The sequence below is a fragment of the Python bivittatus genome, unplaced genomic scaffold (assembly GCF_059951505.1).
Source record: "Python bivittatus isolate LINGU-HERP-01145 unplaced genomic scaffold, Pbiv_v1 ctg000700_np1212, whole genome shotgun sequence".
In the NCBI taxonomy this organism is placed as follows: domain Eukaryota; kingdom Metazoa; phylum Chordata; class Lepidosauria; order Squamata; family Pythonidae; genus Python; species Python bivittatus.
The window spans coordinates 95,808,773-95,829,865 of NW_028277098.1; the positions used below are offsets into that span (position 1 = coordinate 95,808,773).

General features: G+C 39.7%; 1 protein-coding gene across 1 annotated transcript in view; it reads right to left on the reverse strand.

Moving 5' to 3' along the window:
- Positions 1-12,431: 12,431 nt before the first annotated feature.
- Positions 12,432-21,093, reverse strand: part of HRH3 (histamine receptor H3) — a 28,879-nt gene continuing 20,217 nt past the window's right edge. The window contains exon 3 of the mRNA XM_025170643.1: positions 12,432-13,295. Within this exon, the coding sequence (XP_025026411.1) occupies positions 12,432-13,295 (864 nt within the window). The remainder of the gene's footprint in view (positions 13,296-21,093) is intronic.

Below are 21,093 nucleotides of genomic sequence, written 5' to 3' on the forward strand. Positions count from 1 at the left end.
TGGCAACTCCATCGCTAAGCGATGCAGTGGTAAAGCAACAAATTATGTGACAGTATTGACTTACGACAGCAGTTCAGGTTGCAGTTGTTAAACAAATTACGCATGGTCATTAAGTGAGATGTCACATGACCATGACTTGCAACTTCCTGCCAGCTTCCCCCCTGACTTTGCTTTTCAGAAGCCAGCAGTGAAAGTTGCAAATGGCAATCACGTGACCATAGGGGCGCTGAAATGGCTGCAACTTTGAGGACCAGTTGTAAGTCTCCTCGTTTAGTCCCATCATAACTTCAAACAGTCGCTGAATGAGTGGTCACTAAGTGAGGACTACCTGTATATGAATATCCTGTATTCAGAAATAGGCAGCGAAATAAAAAAAGATCCTACACTTTATAGCAATTTAAACATTTTTTTTCTGGAACTCAAAGCTGTCCTTCTCTGAGGATTGAATTGGTGCAGTGATAGAAAGATCTCCCAATTACTCTCTGCAGAATATGGTGGAGATGGTGAGTCTGCATGTCTTTGTCTCCCCAAAAGAGACATTTTTAACTGACAGCATGTTGCAGGCTAATGGGATAAATACCTGTGGTTTATGCTGACTTTGGTTTGTTTATGTGCTTTGCGCAGAGAGCAGAACCGATGGCTGACTGAACCTCGTCCAGTATCCCACCTGCTGTGAAGGAGATAGGAAACTGGACAAGGTCAATAGAACTCCTGTGCTCTATTTGGAAGCAACACAGCTGGACCTCCACGCTTTCAAGGTGTACTAACAAGTAAAGAGAAAATTTCTCAATCAGGGGTTGTGGCTGGAGCTGTTTTCACATTCTGTGGCTGTTACAGTACACTAACTGAAAGCTTAGAGGGGGGAAACAAACAGGATACTTAGAAATGCAAAGGGAAACACATCCCCTGGATCCTTTCTAACCATTGCTCCCGTGTTGCAGCCTTGTATCTTAGTTGCTACTACAACTTAATGACAAAGAAAGAACCACATGTGAAAGCCAAGCTTATTATTTTAGTCTGCCTGAAAAATATTCTGGCTTCTATATTCAAGCCCAGATTGTTTTGGTTTACTGGTTTAGGGGTTGGGATGGGGAATAACCTAATCCTGGTTAGTTGTTAAACAATTATCCATTGCACTATGAGCACATGGCAGCAGAAAAATCAATGATAGCTTAAACAGAGGCTGTTTCACATATTAAAGCTATGGATAACTATGCATTGTTCAAATTTCAAAGCTCAGTGAGTGCCTGAGTTACTTTTTTCTTGATTCAGCATGAAAAAGCCAGTTTTAAAAAAAAATAATAATAAATCCATCTGTTCTCTTGGAGCATTCAGGGCCATGCAGTCTTAGGGTCTAAGCAAACAAGTCATGCAATGAATATCTCAAACACCTATTTTCCTTTGAAAGTCTTGCTTCAAGCTTTCTTGTTGGGCTTTTCAACTCTAGGCTCCTTATAATGGAGGATTAAGGTTGAGAGAGGGTAAGTCTTGTTGTGGAGATTGCCATTTTCAATTTCAGAGAAGGGGAAAAGTGTGGCTCTTCTCTTTTAAAATATTCCAGAGAAATGTGAGCTGGGCTATAGGATAGAATTCCACAAACTGATATGCAAAATATTTCAAATGGAGAGAGTCTGAATGAAAAACTGGATGAGAAGGTCTGAATTGTATAGGAATGCTGAGACTTTCAAGTGGAGGGGAACACTGAAAAATAGCTTAAAATAAACACAACATGGTATAGGCATGAGAAAGAAACTTCTGACACTTTTGCAAGTGATATTATATGAACTGACCAAACTTCACCCCTCTTTTGTGATTCTTGCCCAGTTGCAGCCTATAAAGTATTATTAATGATTAAGAAACTTTAGCTAAAAGGAAATTAATATTCTCTCAGCAGAGCTATATTATGATTTCTTTACTACATGCTTTCTTAAGTTAGCCTGGTTGGGCATCATAGGATAGGCGGTCTATTACGTCTGGAAGGAATGAGATGTAGAAGGCTGTTATAAGTAGTCCTCATTGAGTGACCACTTGTTCAGCGACCATTCAAAGTTAGGACAGTGCTGAACGAGGGGGACTTATGTTGGCCCTCATAGTTGTGGCTGTCACAGTGTCCTCGCAGTCACATGATTGCCATTTGTTACCCTCGCTGCCGGCTTCCAAGAAGCAAAGTCAATGGGGAAGCCAGCAGGAGGTTGCAAATGGTGATCATGTGACTGCAGAACACTGTGACCATGTGGGATTCACCTAACGACAGCAACTGGGACTGCCAGAACTGCCATCATAAGTTGGGGTGGTCACATGATGTCGCACCTTACAACCATGTCACTTAGCAACAGAGTTCCTGGTCCCAAATGTCATTGTTAAGTGAAGACTACCTGTATGGGAAAAAGCCCAGTAGAAACTATTTTTCTTGTTATATAAAGAGAAGCGTGATCAGCCTTGTCGTTCATCTTAAGCTAAGTTCCCTTTTGCACAAGATTGTCAATTCATCAGAACAGAGCTAGAGTCAGAAGTGGCACGGTGAGGCACTTAATGAAGTTCATTCTCCAAATGGAACTAAAAAATGATTTTTGAAGGGCTACCATTTTGGTACATCATCAATTCATCTGTCTTCTTAGTCAGAAGAAGGTCTCTAATGCTTTAATGGCTGTAGAAAGAGAAAGAACTAGCTATTATGTTAACACTAGATCTATTCCCTGATCTAAATCAGGATTTAAGAACATCCTGGCCAAAAGCAAAGATCATGTACTCCAGTTTTGGTATTAGACTGGCAAGGTGAGGGCTGGTTTGCCTAGAGCTGCATGGAAGGATGGAACCATCACTATAGGAAATTTGACACCCAACAAGGTGATCTCCAAACGTTTTGGGGGCACAGTTCCTAGGAATCCCATCCAGCATAGACTTCAGCATTCTGGAAGTTTCAGATTCAACTGATAAAGAGGGTACCAGGTTCAGGAAATCAGCAGTTCATCTTCTGAACATGATAGCTATAATATCATGCTGCTGCTGTTCCTCTATATTGTTCCTCTATATTGCTCAATGTAGAGCAACAGCAGCAGCATGAAATTATAACTATCAATATTCCTCTATATTGTTCCTCTATATTGCCCTTCTCTGCTTCTGAAACTGCTTTGGCTTGTGGAGAAGCCCATGGGGGCAGGACCCAATGAAACTATGAGATCCATTGCCCCTCCCCCTTAAAAAAATTGGAAGACAAGCCTATGTAGAGGGAAATGAAAGAGTTTTGATTTTGTTTATTCTAGGGACTTGACCAGACAGTCACCAAGAGTCAAACTGGCTCAAAGGCACGCGCGCACACATGCACGCATGCACACAGATGAAAGAAAGTGCCAAGCTATGGAAGGAAATTAGTTGGAACCAGAATACTTTTAGTATTCCAGTGAATATCAGATTCTTTGACAAATGGCTAAACTGAAAGTGTTCCTTTTCCAAGCACGATGCTCACAGAGTTTTCTTTAGCAAGATTTACTGAGATGAATGGAATGGGGCTACAAGGATGCTATCAACTGGACTGTTTTCAGTGTAGAAGTAACATAATCCTGTGCAGATGAAGGAGGAGACTTTCCATTTCTTTTTTTAATAGCCTTCTGATGACCCAGCAAGACGGTGGGTGTCTTTCCTGATCACAGGGGAATTTGGAGCTGATTCTTTATATAATGCTCTCTTGAATCTTTTTCAGGCTGGAAACCAGCTCTTACAGTTAAGCTCACAAGCATTTGGAACTATTGATCCCAAAGTGACAAGGCCTTCCTTTTGAAGTTAATGTTTGTCGGGCGCAAAGGTCTATTTTTCTGAGCTGAAGAACGGAAGAATAATGTGGAGAATTGGGTAAAATGCTACGTGAAAAATATTGTCATCTTTCTTTCTGAATGCTTTCTGTACTAGCCCACCCTCTGCTCCAATTATCTGTGTAGTCTGGATGGATATTAATTTATCAAGAGCATTGCCTGAAAAGCCTTGTATCGCAATCGCACTGCATTTTGTTGAATCAGTCGGAAGTGTCTACTTCTATTTATCTGTCATGGGAAAAAATGTCATGAGTAAATATACAGGAGTCTTTAAATGGATACATTCAGATACACATACAGTACACACACTTTGATACCCAAGGTTTTTTCAAGCGGAGAATGACACATAGTTAGAACTGGAGCCAACAAGGGGGTAACTATCTAAAAACAGAGGGAGGTTAATTAGAGCTAAATTTAGGAAAATGAATGCTCCTAAAGATGTGTATTGTTTTGTTTCGTTTGTGGGTTGAAAAAGGTGATGTGAATAAAACTACCTTCACATTTACGCTCAGAAAAAAGATGGGAGGAGGCAAAGAGACAGAAAAACAATTTGATGATTATTATGTTTTTATGCCTAAAAGCAAATAGATCCCAAAATGCTAATTTAGAACAGAATGGTGATCTAAATCCAGTGATATTCAAATCAGATTGGTCTTCCGAAGAACCTTTCTTCATTTCCTTGGGGCTTTACAAAATGTTAATCAATTTTTAATTAGCCCTTCTATCTCTATTCCCCCACTGCCAGCAGTTGCCTTTAAAAAATGGTTGAGAAATTCGATAAGTATGCAGCCTTCTTACACTGTTCAATTTTTAGTATCATAGGAATTCTATTGTTTTCATCTGCTTCAAAAAGTTATTTTTCATTGGAAGCAATTTTTTTTATGTGCCTAAATGAAAAGAGAGAGAGAGAGAGGTTCGAGAGAAGCAGCTGCGTTTGGAATCTTGCTTATTATTCATTTTGTTTGATATTTATTGATTAAGGTTTTCTTTCCATCCCCAGAATGCAGTATCCTAATCCCCACTCTGCACTGTTGATCATTTTGGACCATTGCTTTCAGTGAGACGGAGGTCAGACTAGATCTATTCTTTCCTAGGTAGGAAATGTGTAGATTCTCCAGACACTTCACGATCACAATTCCCAGTCAGTGTTGGCTTCAGATACCTGGAGGACCATATATCGATGCAGGCTTTCATGGCCAGATTCAATCCAATGGTGATGAGCTTCAGGGCTCATAGGCCATGATCTAATTTTTTGGTATGCTGGTGTTTCACCAGGAGGTGTGGCTGGCATCTTCTGAGGTAAAAGTGTAGAACATGAAAGATATTACTGGCTAGCACAACTTGAAAAATCAGTGGTAGCTGAACATGTGTTGCTACATAATGGACCCAAAATTATCCTGGTTTGGATAATTTAACAATTTTGGATTTGACAATCATGTCAAATCATCATGCACGACTCCCTAGAGAAGCTACTGAGATTTATAAACGTCCCTATAATTTTAACAAGAAGAAAGAGAGTCTGAAGGTTAACAAAGCCTGGTTTCCAGCTATTAACCAACACCATAATCTACAGTGGTCTCACCTGAAAATAATGAACAGCAGCATGTTTCAAAAAGAGACCGATCAAAAATTAGCTCCTTTGAAACATCTTCAAATCAAACCAATTACATGAAGAACCAGTCAGAAACTGCCTTTCCAGAATTACAATGACATGGTCCAATCAGAGATTAGTTACAAAAACAAGAGCTCAGAAAGTTCCTGCTCAGTTACCTGGGAGTTGTGAAAAAGTATCCAACACTTCATCTCTGAAGCAGACCACTTTCACCTCTGAAGATGCCAGGCACAGTTGCTAGCAAAATGTCAGAATACCAGATAATGGCACCAGGGACAATTAGGTCCAAAAGTTCATTACCATTGAGTTGAGGGACTGTTGTCCCAGAAGATTGGCTAGATAGACTCTGATGTTGTCAGCCCTCCCAGGTAAACCAGACAGGAAACATAACCAGATGAACTACTTCTACTTTATTGATAGGCTACATTAACAGAATCTTGCAAGTCTGAAAGTACAAATCTCCCACCATCCCTATTTACCACCTGATCAATTAGGGGGGTCCTTTTTAAGTTTCTTTCTCTGTCTGTTACTCAGTTGGGGGCTCCTCCCCCTTTTATCAGATCGCTCCCTAGGCAGCATCTCTTCCTCCCATCTTCCAAGGTCATTCTCACATTCCATTACAGACATCCCTTCCAACTCTATGATTTCTACAAATCTTACTAGTGCCAGACATTGGGAACACATTGGCACCTAGAACAATAAATCATAGCTTCCCCTGTCCCATTTCATTAAACATTCAGATGTCCTTTGCCTTGGTAAAAAGTAGGTGTAGGAACCATTTGGACAGGGCTGATGATGGTAAGAAAGATGAGTACATCTACTTCGTTTTTCTGGGTTCCAGTGCCAGAATTCCCCCAGGACCAATTAGCCATGCAGGTATGAAAATACAAGGGTACCTATTGTGTATCTCTTTCCCCTTCCCCCACCATTTCCTTCCCTTCTGAAGTCCAACATCAGCCTGATGATTTATACTTGGATGGATTACAGGTCAACCACTCAAAAGAAACCCTCCTCACCCTCTTCTGCACCTTCCCTGGAACTTCCCAATCAGTGTTGCAAAGATTTGCATGACCACCAATTAACAGTAAACAGGTGGAGTTTCTGTCTCTCTTTGCTGTGGCTATCTGCATTTTTCCAGCCCAGATTTGGTGGCCCTAACCTTCACATCCTAAGGTTACTCTATTACAATTTCTGCAAGAGTTGTAATAGAGTACACAGTTCTATCACAACAGCCAGGCAACAGCATGAAACTGCAGGAAAAAAAAAAACACAGGATCCTTCGAAGGATTACAATAAGTAGAAAATTGCAGATTTTTTAAAAACAATGCTGATCTTTGCTGAAGCAGCATTCTAATTCAGCATGCTGATAGATATCCATAGGCCCGATTCCTATTGGCTTCTGTCCAAACTAAGCAATAATTAGCTGGGTTGCTTTGATCTATCCAGATTTATTATGATTTGGTTGACTTAAGCTACTATAGTTGATCAGCTGGGCCTGATCCATTTGCTTCAAAGACAGCTATCACCCATAGTATATTTCTCACCTGGTGGTTTTCATACCTAGCCACTAGACTAAGAAATACATTTTTAAAAATGTTTTGAAGTGATCCTCATGTGGAGAAATGAGGGCTAGGTGAGGCTAAAGATGGAATTACTTGTTTTAACGGTGCTCTGTTTTTCTACAAAGAATTTGATAAATCTTGATTTAAGAAAATACTTTTATTAGATTTGTTACAGACTAGTGGCATCACAGGGGAAAAAAGCTTACATCCGAAGCTAGACAAACTTGCAGGACAAAAGTTCTCCATATGATGTTCCAAAAAGACAGTAAATTCCATATGCAGTTCGTCACTGGACTGAGTCCATTTTCAGTGCCAGATACTGCACACATGAGACAAGATGTTAGATGCTGTACTGCTGAAAGCATATTTATCTAACCAACAGAGGATAAGGGGACAATTGGATGGTTATAACAGCACTCTAATTTCTAGCACAGATTTAAAAACACAGTTCTGTTTACGATTACTAATAAAGCTGTTCTGGATTTTTAAAAATAGAACAACAGTGCTTCTCATCACATATATTTTACATACAATGCTCAGAAGAAAGTTCTCCAGATTTTCAGGAAGAGATATTTGCCTTATCTTGAAGGAACAATATGGAAATAAGTTGAGTCTATACTTGAAGCCCATAAGGTCAGCAATAATACAGAGAGCAGGTCAGAATCCTTGTGCCAGAAATAGACTTTGCCCTTTGCTCTAGAAGCAAAATTATAACTCCCCTTCTCTCACACAAACACACATACATACACACATGCACATGTGCACACAGAGTTTGGGCAGCAAGGCAACACTACATCTCAAACATTCATCTTCCTTCCTGAAAGAATAGTGGGAACTGCTGTTCTGGCCATCGCTTTCCCTGAATTCTTTGAAGGAAAGTACATCACCGAAATTGATGCAAAATCAAGAAAGATCTGCAGTGTAGATGTGGCCAAGAACTATGTTTGAATAGTGCTGGCCATTCCTGTAAGGGGTGAAATGCCCAGCTCTTGCAACAGAACTGACCCTCAAGTGCCATGAAATAGAGCACCTTGATTTTGGCCACCAAGATAATGGAATGTGCCAGCATTTCGAGGAAGACCAGGCCAAGAAACAGACACTGCATGAACTGTTGTTGTAGGGTATAATAACAGAAACCTGAAAACCTGACAGAGATTCTTTGTCTCCTCTCACGCTAAAGAGAATCAAGGCAGGGCAATCTTGAGTTTCTTCCTCACCCTTTCTGTTTATCTGGGCTAAGCTGATATTTCACAATTGGATTTCTTCTTCAAGGCCACCTCTATATTCCTGTACAGAATGGTTTCTGGACTAGGGTAGGAGTTCAGTGAATTGTTTCCTTCCCCACTGGGCTGAAGAAGCCCGTGTCATGAACACTGTTCTGCTATTTACTCCTTTCTTAGCAATCCCTGAAGAATGCTGGATACATTGCAGTCATGCAATGAAATAATTTTAGACTCTGTATTTAATTATAATAGTACATTTCATTTAGCTAAAAAATGTGCTAAGCTTGACCTGTTATATTTGAGAGGTTCCTGCTCCTTCTGTTGTCAAGACAGCTTTTCTTCCTGATGGAACCAAAAATAATATAAGAAGGAGGTGTGCAAGAAAAAATTGTTAAACAACCTGAGCAAAGCGGGGAAAGATGTCATTACTGGGTGATAATGACATCTTTTTACACACACACACACACACACACACACACACACTGAGTTAAAAGTGGTTTCCTTATGTATGTAGCTATTCAAAATGATCTTCTTCTGATCAAAGAGATTAGTTGAAGCAAAAGAAAAACATATCTACAGGTTGGGGAAACCCTTATTAATATTGACAATAGAGAACACTTGGGATTTCCCTCCTGTTAAAATGATCTGTAATATGTCAAATCTGATTTTTTGTTTTGTTTCATTGCCATTCAAAAATTAATTAAGCTCATTCTGCACTGGGAACCGCATTGGAAATTAATTTATCCATCTCCTTTTGGAAATCCTTCTATTCCAATGTGCATTGCAAAAGACATGAACTCAACTTTACTTCAGAAGAGCACTTTAAAATGTATACCCAGTTGTAACCTAAATGAGTCAATCTTTACTTTGCTGGGAACTCATTAAATCCACGTAGGATAGAATGCACTTAGGATAGAGCTGGGCCACTAGGGTTAACAGCAGGATCACAGACTTTTGTCAAAATGATGAAAGTAATGTCACCCTGTCACAATGCAAGCACACCTCTTTCATATGTGTGTGATGTCACAATGTATGTAGAAAAGGGGTGGGGCTTGCATCGTAATGGTGCAATGCTACTTTTTTTTTCAATTGCCCCTCAGACCTGTAGATGCCTTTGTGAGTAACCCAAGTCCTCAGACCCATAGGTCGGCTCCAAGCCTGATTTGGGGTTCTTGGAAAGAGTGGCATGGGTTCCTATCATTCTGAGATGGCAAATACTCAGAAGCTATAGAATAAGCCCTAATTTAGAAGTTCTATCTATCTATCTATCTATCTATCTATCTATCTATCTATCTATCCATCCATCCATCCATCCATCCATCCATCCATCCATCCATCCATCCAAGGAACAGCTACAATCTCACCCCAAATCTTAGAAAAAGATGATAAAAAATCAGTTCCTATTGGAGTATTGGATACAGTCTCATCTGCTTTGCATTAATGGCCCAATCTTTCTGGTTTTCACCCCTCCAAAAACATTTAATGTTCCCTCCTCCTTTACTAAAGGTTTGCCTACTTCTGATTTAAACAATTCACTATTCAGCCTCAAAGTCCATTCAGAATACAAAGCTTCCTCTATTCCTATCATTTACAACCAAAAAGGAGATGAGGAAGGAATGTAACTGTTTCCTTGGGAAACTCCCCCATCACCACTGAGATGGGCAGTGACAAATTTGACATATAAATCAATAAATAAAAAAGAAAATCACTTTTCAGCATGACACTTCCAAGTTTTAAAACTATCTCCTCTACCCCCACACTCTCTCATGCTGGTATTTTTTAAAGGTAGGTGAAGTACTTCACCTTTACTTCCTGAAATTATTACACTGAGGGGTGTCTTCAGGGTGTGGTCAGAAAAGTCATATTAATGGTCATGGTGGTATGACTGACGCTTTTCCTGTTTTTAAAAGCATTGCCTGTGCTTTGATCATATTGTCATGGCCGCCATCTTAACCTTCAAAATCATATCTGATTAGATTTACCTCTTTCAAAAGTCCTCAGAATCTAAAAGGCAGTATTTTAAACTGGCTGAATTTAGCTGCATCAGATCCACATTCCTTCATGAGTGTCTTGAAATACAGTAACCATAAGATACACTATTTTAGTACTTAACAGCTATGCTAGGTCAGATCAAATATTTCTGCAGCATTCCATTTTCACAGTGACAAACCAGACACTGATGAGAGACCATGAACTGGGCAGGAGTGCAATGAAGACCATCCTGATTGTGCTTTTAAGCCACCTTTTTCTGCCTCCAAATCCTGGAGTCATATATAGTTGTAAACTAGGAATCAATCTGTTTTATTTTCCTGCTCTGTTGGGTGGCCTAGGGTTAAGCCAGGTCAGTAAAAGACGTAGGGAGCTGAATTTGCATGACATGTTAAACTTAGGAAGTTCTGCTCTTCCCCCAGCCCCAACTTACAGTGTTGTGTGAATCCAACATTTTTGGTTAGTTTAAGGAAAATGGATTAATTCAGTAACCAAAGGGCACCAGGTAGGGTGTTTTGTGCACCCAATCAGTTCCCTTTGAAAATCCTTAAAGTTGATTGCCATTATTATGTAATAAATAGTGCCTGGGTTTACTCAACGGGATTAATCAGGTCACCTAAAGATCTAGGAGCAGCATTTTACAACCTGTTAAGCTAGGTTAGTGTTCATCTTGGTTAGGTTTAGCATCTTGTATGGTCCCAGCCCCTGAGATCAGTTCTCCCCTCAAAATGGGTTAATTTGGTAAGCACACTGGGTGAATGATGCTGGTTAGTGAGTTCTAATATGCATATGAAAAATTCTTGCTTTTGTTCATCCTGAATGATCCATTATTTACCTTCCTTGGATGATCCAGATGCTAGTGTTATTGGAAAAGAGAAACCAGGGGTGTCCACAGCTTTGGTAAAAGAAAAAAAGTGAAGATGGTGATTGCAACGGTGCAATCAAAGCTCAGATGCAGAAAAAAAGGTGGCACTTTGATTGCATTGTCACAGCTGTCCTCTTGACTTTTTTACCACACCCTGCCTACACCCCTGGGAGAATCCATTTTTCTTTCACGTCCTCCACAATATTCCCAGTTTTCTATATTTCTAACAGGTCTTTTTTTTTATCCTTCACACAGCCCCAAACTTTGTAGTCTTTCCTCATTTGATTGCTCTGTTCTGCACCTTTTAAAACTCTACAATATATTTCCTGTATATAGCTTATTCCAAGTATCATTTGTTAGATCCTAGATTTCTATCCAATCATTGTAATCCTGGGAGCTTTATTCTCAATTCCTTTGTCAGACAAGCAATGAATCAATGTTTTCACTGCATCATTCTTTACAAAACCAAAGTCCCTTTCCTGGTCAGACATTGTCAGTTCAGACCTCCATGTGAAGATCATGAAAAGTTCATCGTACATAATCTTTTACATAAATTTCATGAATTAGCATAGATAAAATGAATTAAACATATATGATCTGCTCATACGATGCGTAATGGCACTTCTACCAGCAGACAGTGAGCTAGTGCTGGTTAGGGTATTGAACAAGTGTGAACAGAGCATTGGTGTGTGTGCAGATGGTACTGATCACCTAACCTAGCACATCGCCCTTATGTGTGGAAGAAGACACTGCCGTCCTACCAGTGTTAAGATTCTTTCACTATGGCATGTAAAATGAGGAATGTCTTTCCTCTCTAGAAGCAAACTATGTTGGACCATCTTTGGGCATTTCTTTCCTTCCCTTGTATCTGAAAAGCTTAACAATGTGGATTTGAAGAGCATATATTTGTAAATGCATGCTTGCTCAAACTCAACTAAATGCATCCATATCTACTTGGCAATCAATTTTTGGATGTATAGAACAGAGCTGAAAAGATGACACCAGAGAAGATAGGAATTTTGGCCCAATTTCTGAGGTTTTACAGGGAGTGTTAAGTCTACCAGAGTTACGGCACACTCTTTCTTTCTTTCTTTCTTTCTTTCTTTCTTTCTTTCTTTCTTTCTTTCTTTCTTTCTTTCTTTCTTTCTTTCATGATATAGGTATTCAATGTTTTTGCCAAATTTCAGCATTGCAATTTGAGGGCTTCAGGATTACAAAAATGGAACTTGGGGACCATATACAATCTATGTATCAAAGGATAGAGACCCATGATCTAGATAGTATACCTTTGGTATCTTCTTCATCCTTCATAACTCTTACTGTCATACCTCTTAAAAGAAGTCTTGCTGTGGCTACTTCTAACCAATTAGGTTACTTCCAGCATTTTTGGAGAGAATTGTGGGGCTGGATCTTCAATTTCTTTGGGCACAAGAGTTTAACAAAGGCTCTCCTGAAGCTGTAGTGACAGAGTGGGTAGAGGATGGGGTTGATGGCAGAATTGACCCACAAGAGCCAGAAAGAAGCCTCATACCAATATTCAGGGATACAGTGGCCATGGCAAGCAGCTCGGATAATCATGAGTAGTGTATACGGTGCCCAACAAAGGCCAAATATGCCCACAATAACGGCTAGTGATTTTGCTACTTTCTTGTCCCTAGTGAGCCTAAAACGCTGGGACATATTTTGGGAAGCCACCTTCAACCGTTTCTCTAAAGAAAGGGTGGATGCCAAGTCTTTATAATTCCTTTTGCTAGAAGGTTTTTTTTCTGTATTAGAGTCCTGTGAATGCTTTATATTTATACTTCCTTGGGCATTTTCTTCTGGAATGTCCCACTTTGGAACATTGTCGGTGGCTGGATCCTTTTCCTCCCACTTACAGCATTTCATGGAAAGCTTGGGCTCTGGGCTCATTTCTGTCTCTTCCATGAAATTCTGGCTCTCATGAAGGACATCCCTGCGGACCCTGGTACGTTTCTGTATGTTCAGGTAGATGCTCAAGTTGAAAAACATCACACTGATGAAAGGGGTAAAAAACTCAAGGGTGGAGGCAGTGATGAGAAAGTACCAGTTGTAAAAAAATTCAGCGTAGCATTCCCCATCAGGGATGATGCTTCGCCCAGATATGTATTCCCAGCTGATAATTGCAGGTCCATAGAGCAAGAAAGCTAAAACCCAAACCATCACCATCTTGAATACGGCTTGCTTGGTGTCTCCTTGCTGAGCTCTATATGAGACCTGTAAAGGGAAAACAATGAGATAGTTTCACAAGCCATTACCAAAAAATTTACTAGAGAATATATTCTCCCTGCATAGTTATAAAATTTAAAGGAAAAATGATTATTCAGCCCAGTGCTTTTCTTTCTGCTTGGCATTTTCTGCATCTGATATTGTCATTACTTCCCTTAATGTACTTGACCAGCATATCATTTTCTTTCAACATTTAGCTGTCCTCTTCTAGAGCAGGCAAGGGAATCTTCTGCATTCTTGAAAGAGTTGCATGGACCTTCAGTTCCAAGGGAAACTGTCCAGGGCCTTGCCTGAACAAAAACTCTTCCTTTGGGTGGTATTGGGACCTGTAATCCTGATGAAACCCCACTTGAGACCACCACTAAAAAAATTATACTTACACTTGTTCAAAATGTTGATCTAGCAGTATTCTGAGACAAAGACAGTTGACCTACTGTCCCTCAACCTTTTTGTGTTTCACTTCTCCTTCAATTTATCTACTGTACATCTTTCCTCAGCATCCATTCCAATTTTCATTCACTCTTCTTCCTCCCAATGTGAACTAGTAACTTCCCTCCATGCTTCCTTCAAACTGGAGCAGCTCTCATCCATGTTTCTCTCGCCTTTTACTTATTCAGCAGTTTCTTTTCAACTGTGCACACTCCTTTTTCTCCTCTCTGGGATCTGAGGGTGGCTGGCCCAGGCTTCTGCCTTCCTTTCAGGCCTGCACATGTGTCTTCTGTCACACTCCTATTAGCTGCTGGAATCTGGTCAATGGCACTCACAGACTCACTAATCCATGGCATCTCAGATCACCATGATTCCATGGAAAGCAATCTCCCTTTTCCACCCCGCTGCAATTTTTACTGTTCACAATCTTCAAATTGTCCCTGTGGAACATCATTCTGCCCAAGGTGAGACTGGCCTTGCCCCTGACATCCTTCCAGAAGTCCCTTAAAACATGGTTATGTCATCAGGCTTGGGGATCTCAAGGTAGTGGTGAATTAGTGAGATGGCTGTATTGCCTATCATGATAACTCTGCTACTCTGTCACTGGTAACTTTGACTGGTGTTTTTGGTTGTAGAATGCTTTTTTAATTGTTAGTTTTTATGATGTGTTTTTATTGTACACTGCCCAGAGTCACATTCTGTGAGTTGGGCAGCTATATAAATGTGATAATAAATAAATACATACATACATACATACATACATACATAAATAGGCAACACTCTGCAATTTCTGCTTGTTATCCTTGCAGCTACCAGACATTTTGTGCTGCTTGCCAATGGGCAAATCAATATGGACCCATTTTGTTTCCTCCGTTTCCACTGTTTATCTTTTATTACACACTGCCCTTTTTCATTTCATTCTGTTAGAGAGTCTTTTGATGTATGAAGTGTTAGAAAGTCTTTTGATGTATGATGTTTAATGTATGAGGTGTTATTCTTTAACAACCAGGATACCACCCGACATTCACAATTTGGCAGCTGCTTTCCAGGTAGAGAATACACATCCTCTCCATTTCAAGCAAAATCACATGGGTTTGGGCAAGTAGGCAACCAATAGATCCCAACTCCTTCATTTCTACTAGAGAAAAAAAAAAGTTTGTCTTTTTAAAAATCAAGCAGAAGTTGCTGGATGACAGGCTGGAATTGAATGGTATTTAAGACCTCCCCTTAGCTCATACTTAAGAGCTCTGCATTTTTATCTCTTCCACCGCTGAATCTTTTGCAAGTGACTAAAATTAAAACTGAATTTTTAGCTTTTAGCTTTTCCTTTTTTTTAAATAGAAGTTGATTCTGTTTATGCCTTGTGAAATTGATCTGTCTCCCCTGGGGAGGGGGAGTGAGGGAGGCTAATTTCACAGGCTTCAATGCAGATGGCCAGCAGATGGCACTATAGAATTCATTTCATTTTTTCTCCCCTATTAATTGTCAGTAAGGCACATAGGATGTGGGAGCTGTATCTGTTTCCATGCTGGGGTTCGGGGAAGGATGCCAGATAGAGTGTTCTATAAAAATTAGGTGGTGACAGCAGTAATTTCTAAGCAGCTATAATAAGTCAAGAACATGGTACCAGAGTATATAGACCCTGGGAACTTCTAGAGAAGTGGTTTGAGACTTTTAACATTTCACCCTACAGTCTCAGCCCTGCAGCTACAGGCTCATTCTTACAACCTGGCTGCTAAAACACTTCCCCTTTCTCCAGTGTGTCTTTTTTCCCCTTTTCTTTAAAAAAATGCAATTGCACTATCACCGAGTGATGCTTCCTCTCTACAGGTACAAATGTCTTTTCTTCTCACTTGTATCGGTTGCTTTGGGAACAGAACACTGGACTACTTCCCCTTAAAGCAAAAATGATGCTTCTCTTCTGATAATTGTCACTTTTTACCCTGCAGGACAGAGCAGGGCTATAAAGGCAGGACCCTCAGAGATTTGTATCTCTGGGTACAGTCTGAGCAAAGCAAACGTGATAAAAACTGTGCTCTTGATGCAATACATTAGCAGCATAATCACAACACTCCCAGAATTTTGGAACACATGGTCTGAACCAGAAAAATGTGTGTATTCAAAAGAAACTGTCTATATGATGCTTTTGCATAATAGCAATGCTAATTATATCATAGGTCTAAAAAGGGTTTTAGCTTCTCCCAAATTGTCAACATGCTCATTTATTACCATCTGCCTATCGGTAACTGGGTCAATTAGTTCATTTATTTAATTAGTTATTTACTAACATTTGTATCCTATACAGCTCCAGAGACTTTGGACATCTAGCATCAAAGTAAAAAACGGATAAAATCATTATCATGGTCTTCTCCACCATCACAACAGAAATGTAACAATAAAAACCAGAGATGACAAAAACACATATGAAGACTATAAACAAACCCACATCACAATTTTCAATCGCCAACTTCTCTCTTGAAGGGCCAGGTTTTTATTGCTCAGTCAAACAAAAAGACTTTGGAGGCCCTATAGATGTCAAAGACCAGTATATTCCATGAAAATGGGGAGGGGGAGTTACTGAAAAACCTGTTTCCGGATTCACCCCACCACCAAGATGATTCCACCCCAGGACCTCCAAATGGGAGGGATCCACCCCACCCCAGCAGGGAACCCAGAGCCCCCCTTCATGGCTGGATCAAACAGGGTGAGTGGATTTCTCTGAAGTAAATAGTCTTTTAGATAAACTGGATATAGTACTTTATAGCTAATAACCAGCACATTGAACTTTATCCAGAAACCAACTGGAAACCAATGCAGCACTTTAAGTATAGGACTGCTGTAGTCACTCACAGTATACAGGCTGCTACATTTTTCACCAGTTGAACTTTCTGTATATAATTTTTATTAAGAATTTGGATTACAGTAGTAAAATCTAATACAAACTAAACTAAAAGAAAGAAAAGAAAATAGACGGAAGGAGTAAAAAGTGCAAGAAAGAAGGAAGAAGGAAGAGAACGGTAAAAATGTAATAAAGAAAGAGAAAAGAAATATATGAAGAAGTAACTTCAACCTTCGTCACAAGTATAAACAGATTTAGTGACTCTTCACCCCTTTTAAGGTTACCACCATTTATCTCTTCATCCCATATCCCATCTCTATAAACAAATCCATAAAGCATCATCTTTCCAGTCCTGGTGTCAGCGGAAAGTCCATAAAAGGTTGCCAGAAATAACAACATATCTTGTTTTAACCTTGATCAAATAAACCAACCTTATATTCCTTCCTTTTACTTCTAACAGTCTTAATCTTTAGTTCATTCAAATAAGAGTTCTTCAAGGCTTTAAAAAACCTGTTTTGTAAATCCAATAGGAACAAAATTATCCAGGTCACTCTCTTGGTTTGTCATTTGTATTTCCCTTTTAAATTTTAAAACCTCAGCCAGTTTCTTTTGTAGATCCAGTGAAACATCCTTTTCTAAGTCATTCTCTTGGCCTGTCAGTTATAAATCCACTTTCGATATCTCTATCTTGTCAGGCAAAATTTGATCTACATCTGTCATTTCTTCAATAACATCTTTTGGACATAGTCTATCCATAGAAGCGGACATTGTTACTGACATTGTTGATACTGTGGCTACTATTTTCTGATTCCATTCTTCAAAAGTCTCCTTTGGTATTTTTATTGTTATAATATTATGCAATATTTTACAGGTTTGTAAATCTTTCCTCTACCTAAAAACTTTAGTCCGCTCTAGTGTCTAGTTTTTAAAATCATGAAATTGCTTATCTTTGTTATGTCTTGTAAAAACCAGCTTTTTACAAGACAGCAAAAAACAGCTTCTATTTCCCACAAGAAGCTGTTTGTTTATAATGAATTCCAAAATCTTACTGTAGAAGTTTCAATATTCCAATTTTATCTGAACCCTTAGTCTGTTTATAACTGTCTAAGATCAAAATCTTATTTAGCTTTTTGCTATTTATTTCAGATTCTTTAAATTGTTAAGCTTATGATTAAAATTTTCTTTAGTTCAGGATGGAAGGTAGACTCACCTGGTGTTTTCAACTTGTTGTTCTGAAGGTCTCTATTAGCTTAAAAGTAGTTAATGAACAGTTTCTGAAAGTTATTAGAAAGTGAGTTTTGCAAACTTAGTGTCCTTTAAAAGTCTCTGCCACGGCTGCAAAAAAAAAAAAGGTTAATCCCATTGTCTTCTGGTGCTCAAACCCATGGAAAACCAATGACCTGTGGTTTCTTGGTGAGGAGCAGCTGTCCGGAGCACATGTGGGTGATCTCCCATCCTCTCCTTATCTGGAGAGGTTCCAAGGGACTGATCTACTCACGGATTTCTTGGTCCTTGTTGTGGTTGTTCGCTCTACTTTTGCAGAACTATCTTCAATTCATCATACCTCCCCTGGAAGTCCCACCAGTTGAACTTTCTAATAGTCTTCAATACCAATCAATACCAACTGATTGTAGTAGTCCAGCTTCAAAGTAATAAGGACATGAGTGACTCTTGTAAAGGCAACCCCATCCAGGGTTAACATAGGGACCACAAGAGAACCATCAGTTTCTGGAACAGCCATTTGACTTGCTGGGATTCACTTTCAGTTTTCTTGTCCCATTCTGCTCCTTACCACCTTGAAATACGATTTGAACATCCACAACATCTCCTGCTGAAGCCTGGCAGGAGCTAAATGGTTGGGTATCATTTGCTTATTGATGATACTCCACATCAAAGGGATGGATTTCCCCTCCAAATGGCCTTTATATATATATGTTAAATAATATGGCAGTGAGCACCTGAGTTATGATGTGCCATCCCAGACTGGAGCAGCCACAAGCTTGAATAATCCTCCCCCACTAACATCCACTGGAACTACTCACTTAGGAAGAAGTGGAAACACTGTAAAACAGAGCTATCATCTCTCAACCCTCCACCCACCCTCCCCAGGTAGCCCAGAAAGATACCTTGATCAATAATATCTAGCAATAATGGAAGATCGAAAATGTCCATGAAAGCTGCACTCACTCCATCCAAGTCCCACCAAAGGTCACCTACAAGAACAACCAATGCACTTTGTTTCTCATGTCCAACGTCCCACAAATCCTAACAATAAGGAGTCATCCAGATAATGTGCTTCATCCAGGCACCTCTGCAGCCAACACCATACCACAATCTCTAAAACTTCCCCCACAAAACAGAAGTTGGTGATTGGGCAGAAGTTATCAACACAGCTAGATTAAGGGTGGGATTCTTTAGGAGGGGGCAAACCTCCACCTCTTTCAAGGCAGAAAGAACCACCCTCTCCCTCAAAGAGGCATTTACTGCCTTTCAAATCCAGCCACTTTTCTTTCCCTGGCTGCTTGAATGAGCCAGAAGGAGCAAACTCCAAACTCTAGGTGGCTAAATTCAAACTTTAGGCAATCCTTTCTATTTCCTCAGAGCTACAGGCTCAAAAGTATCACAGGTGATCTTGCAAGATGTTGCCTCAATCATCTCTTTGGATTCTGCCCATTTGGCATCTAATTCCTAGCAAATGTGATTTGTTCTGGGGCAGCGAAATGCTTTATAAATATATCAAAGCAGACTAAACAGAGATCTTTGGGCCCATCTTTCCCACAAAGGTCACCTTAAACAGAGCTGCTGGATATTGGTCCCTGTAATTGAAATGCTGTGCTTTTTATTTTTTTTAAAGCCATTTGTGAATGTCTTGGATAAAGATGACTTTATAACAGCATTTCAACCTTCCATCATTTCAGCAGAGATAAATTGGGCTTGAAAAGTACTGTTTTTCTTAACAGGACTCCTGCTCCTGGCATTAAAAATCTCTATTCTCTCTGCGGTCTTCACTGGCTCAGAAAAAACCTACCCTTCTTATTTGAATGGAATGAAAAAATATCTACCCCAATCCCACAGTACATATTCACCCTCCGAAAATGTTTTCAGCAGGTTCAGAGTTTATATTTTATTACAAATTAATCGGCTGCAACTCGCCCAGAGTCGACTGATTGCATCAGGCTGAAACTATGTAAGTAAACAAATTAATTAATCTCCTACTGCATGGTGCTTCAGTATTTGTGACCATGCATTTATATCAGAGGTGGACAGGTCACAGTCTGTGGCCCCAAATCATTTTCTTGGGACTCCTAAAATTTAGTATCCAGCTTTCAAGAACATAATGCAACATTCCACAGGATTTGATGAAACACACCCCTTAGCTGCCTTTGTCAAGAAAGAGACCATCATCTGTACATTTGCACACCTTTCCAGGCAGAGGACCCCAGACAATTCCCCAGATTTGTGCTATTTGCAAAGTGTCCCTGGGCTGGGGGATTTTAGTGCCTCTAGTTTTTGAGGAGAAAATGTAAGGCACATTTTCTCCCAGCAGTCAAAGATCTGCTGTCTTAATGTCCATCCCTGTGATCTGACTTAAGACGAATGAATTTCTGCGTGCATCAACAAATACCTTCTTCAACCACAGTAAAGACCCTTGTTTGACTTAAAGAATAATGACTACATTGTGCCATAATTTTACACCCTCCACTTTATAAAACTCACTGTGCAATTAACCTCAAAGAAAAGCTCTGTATGTATCACCAGGATAATATGAGAAACTAATGAGGAAGTAGACTGCATTCCTCCAAAATAAACACATTAATTTTTAAGGTTCCACAAGACTATTCACTGGATTTACTACAAGCCAACTACTATCACCTTCCTGGGAGATGTACTCTTTTCAGAAGTGATGACTGACTAATGCTATTGAGTGTATGCTTAGATCAGTGTTACTCAACCTTGGGTACTTTAAGACGTGTGGACTTCAACTCCCAGAATTCTCCAGCCAGCATGGCTGGCTGGGGAATTCTGGGAGTTGAAGTCCACATGTCTTCAGGTACCCAAGGTTGAGAAACACTGGCTTAGATAATTTGTGAGAAGGCACATAAAGCCGATGGGATGTCAAGGGCTGGTGCTTCCCCTTATACTGTGTTAATCCTGCTCCCAGCAGGACTTCAGAGTCCCTTATAAGTCTAAATTACAGATGCAACTTCAGCTGCTTAGAAAAACAACAGGATGCAAATATAATAAATAAATAATACACTGCAAGTCGGGCAGAGCCAATTCTAGATCTTTCAGTAAAAAAAAAGCAGTTGCAGTTTTTAGAAACTATAATATCACATCATTCTATCTATCTGCTAGGAAATGACTGCATTGAGAAGAAGTGCGTAGTAACGCATCCTAAATATAAGATTGCTATTTTAATTCCTTCAGTGTCAAACTCTACCATAGCTCTGATCATCTATTTTTTTTCTTTCAAAATAATCACTGCCCCTCCTCTATTTTCCTTCTTATCTCAGCCAG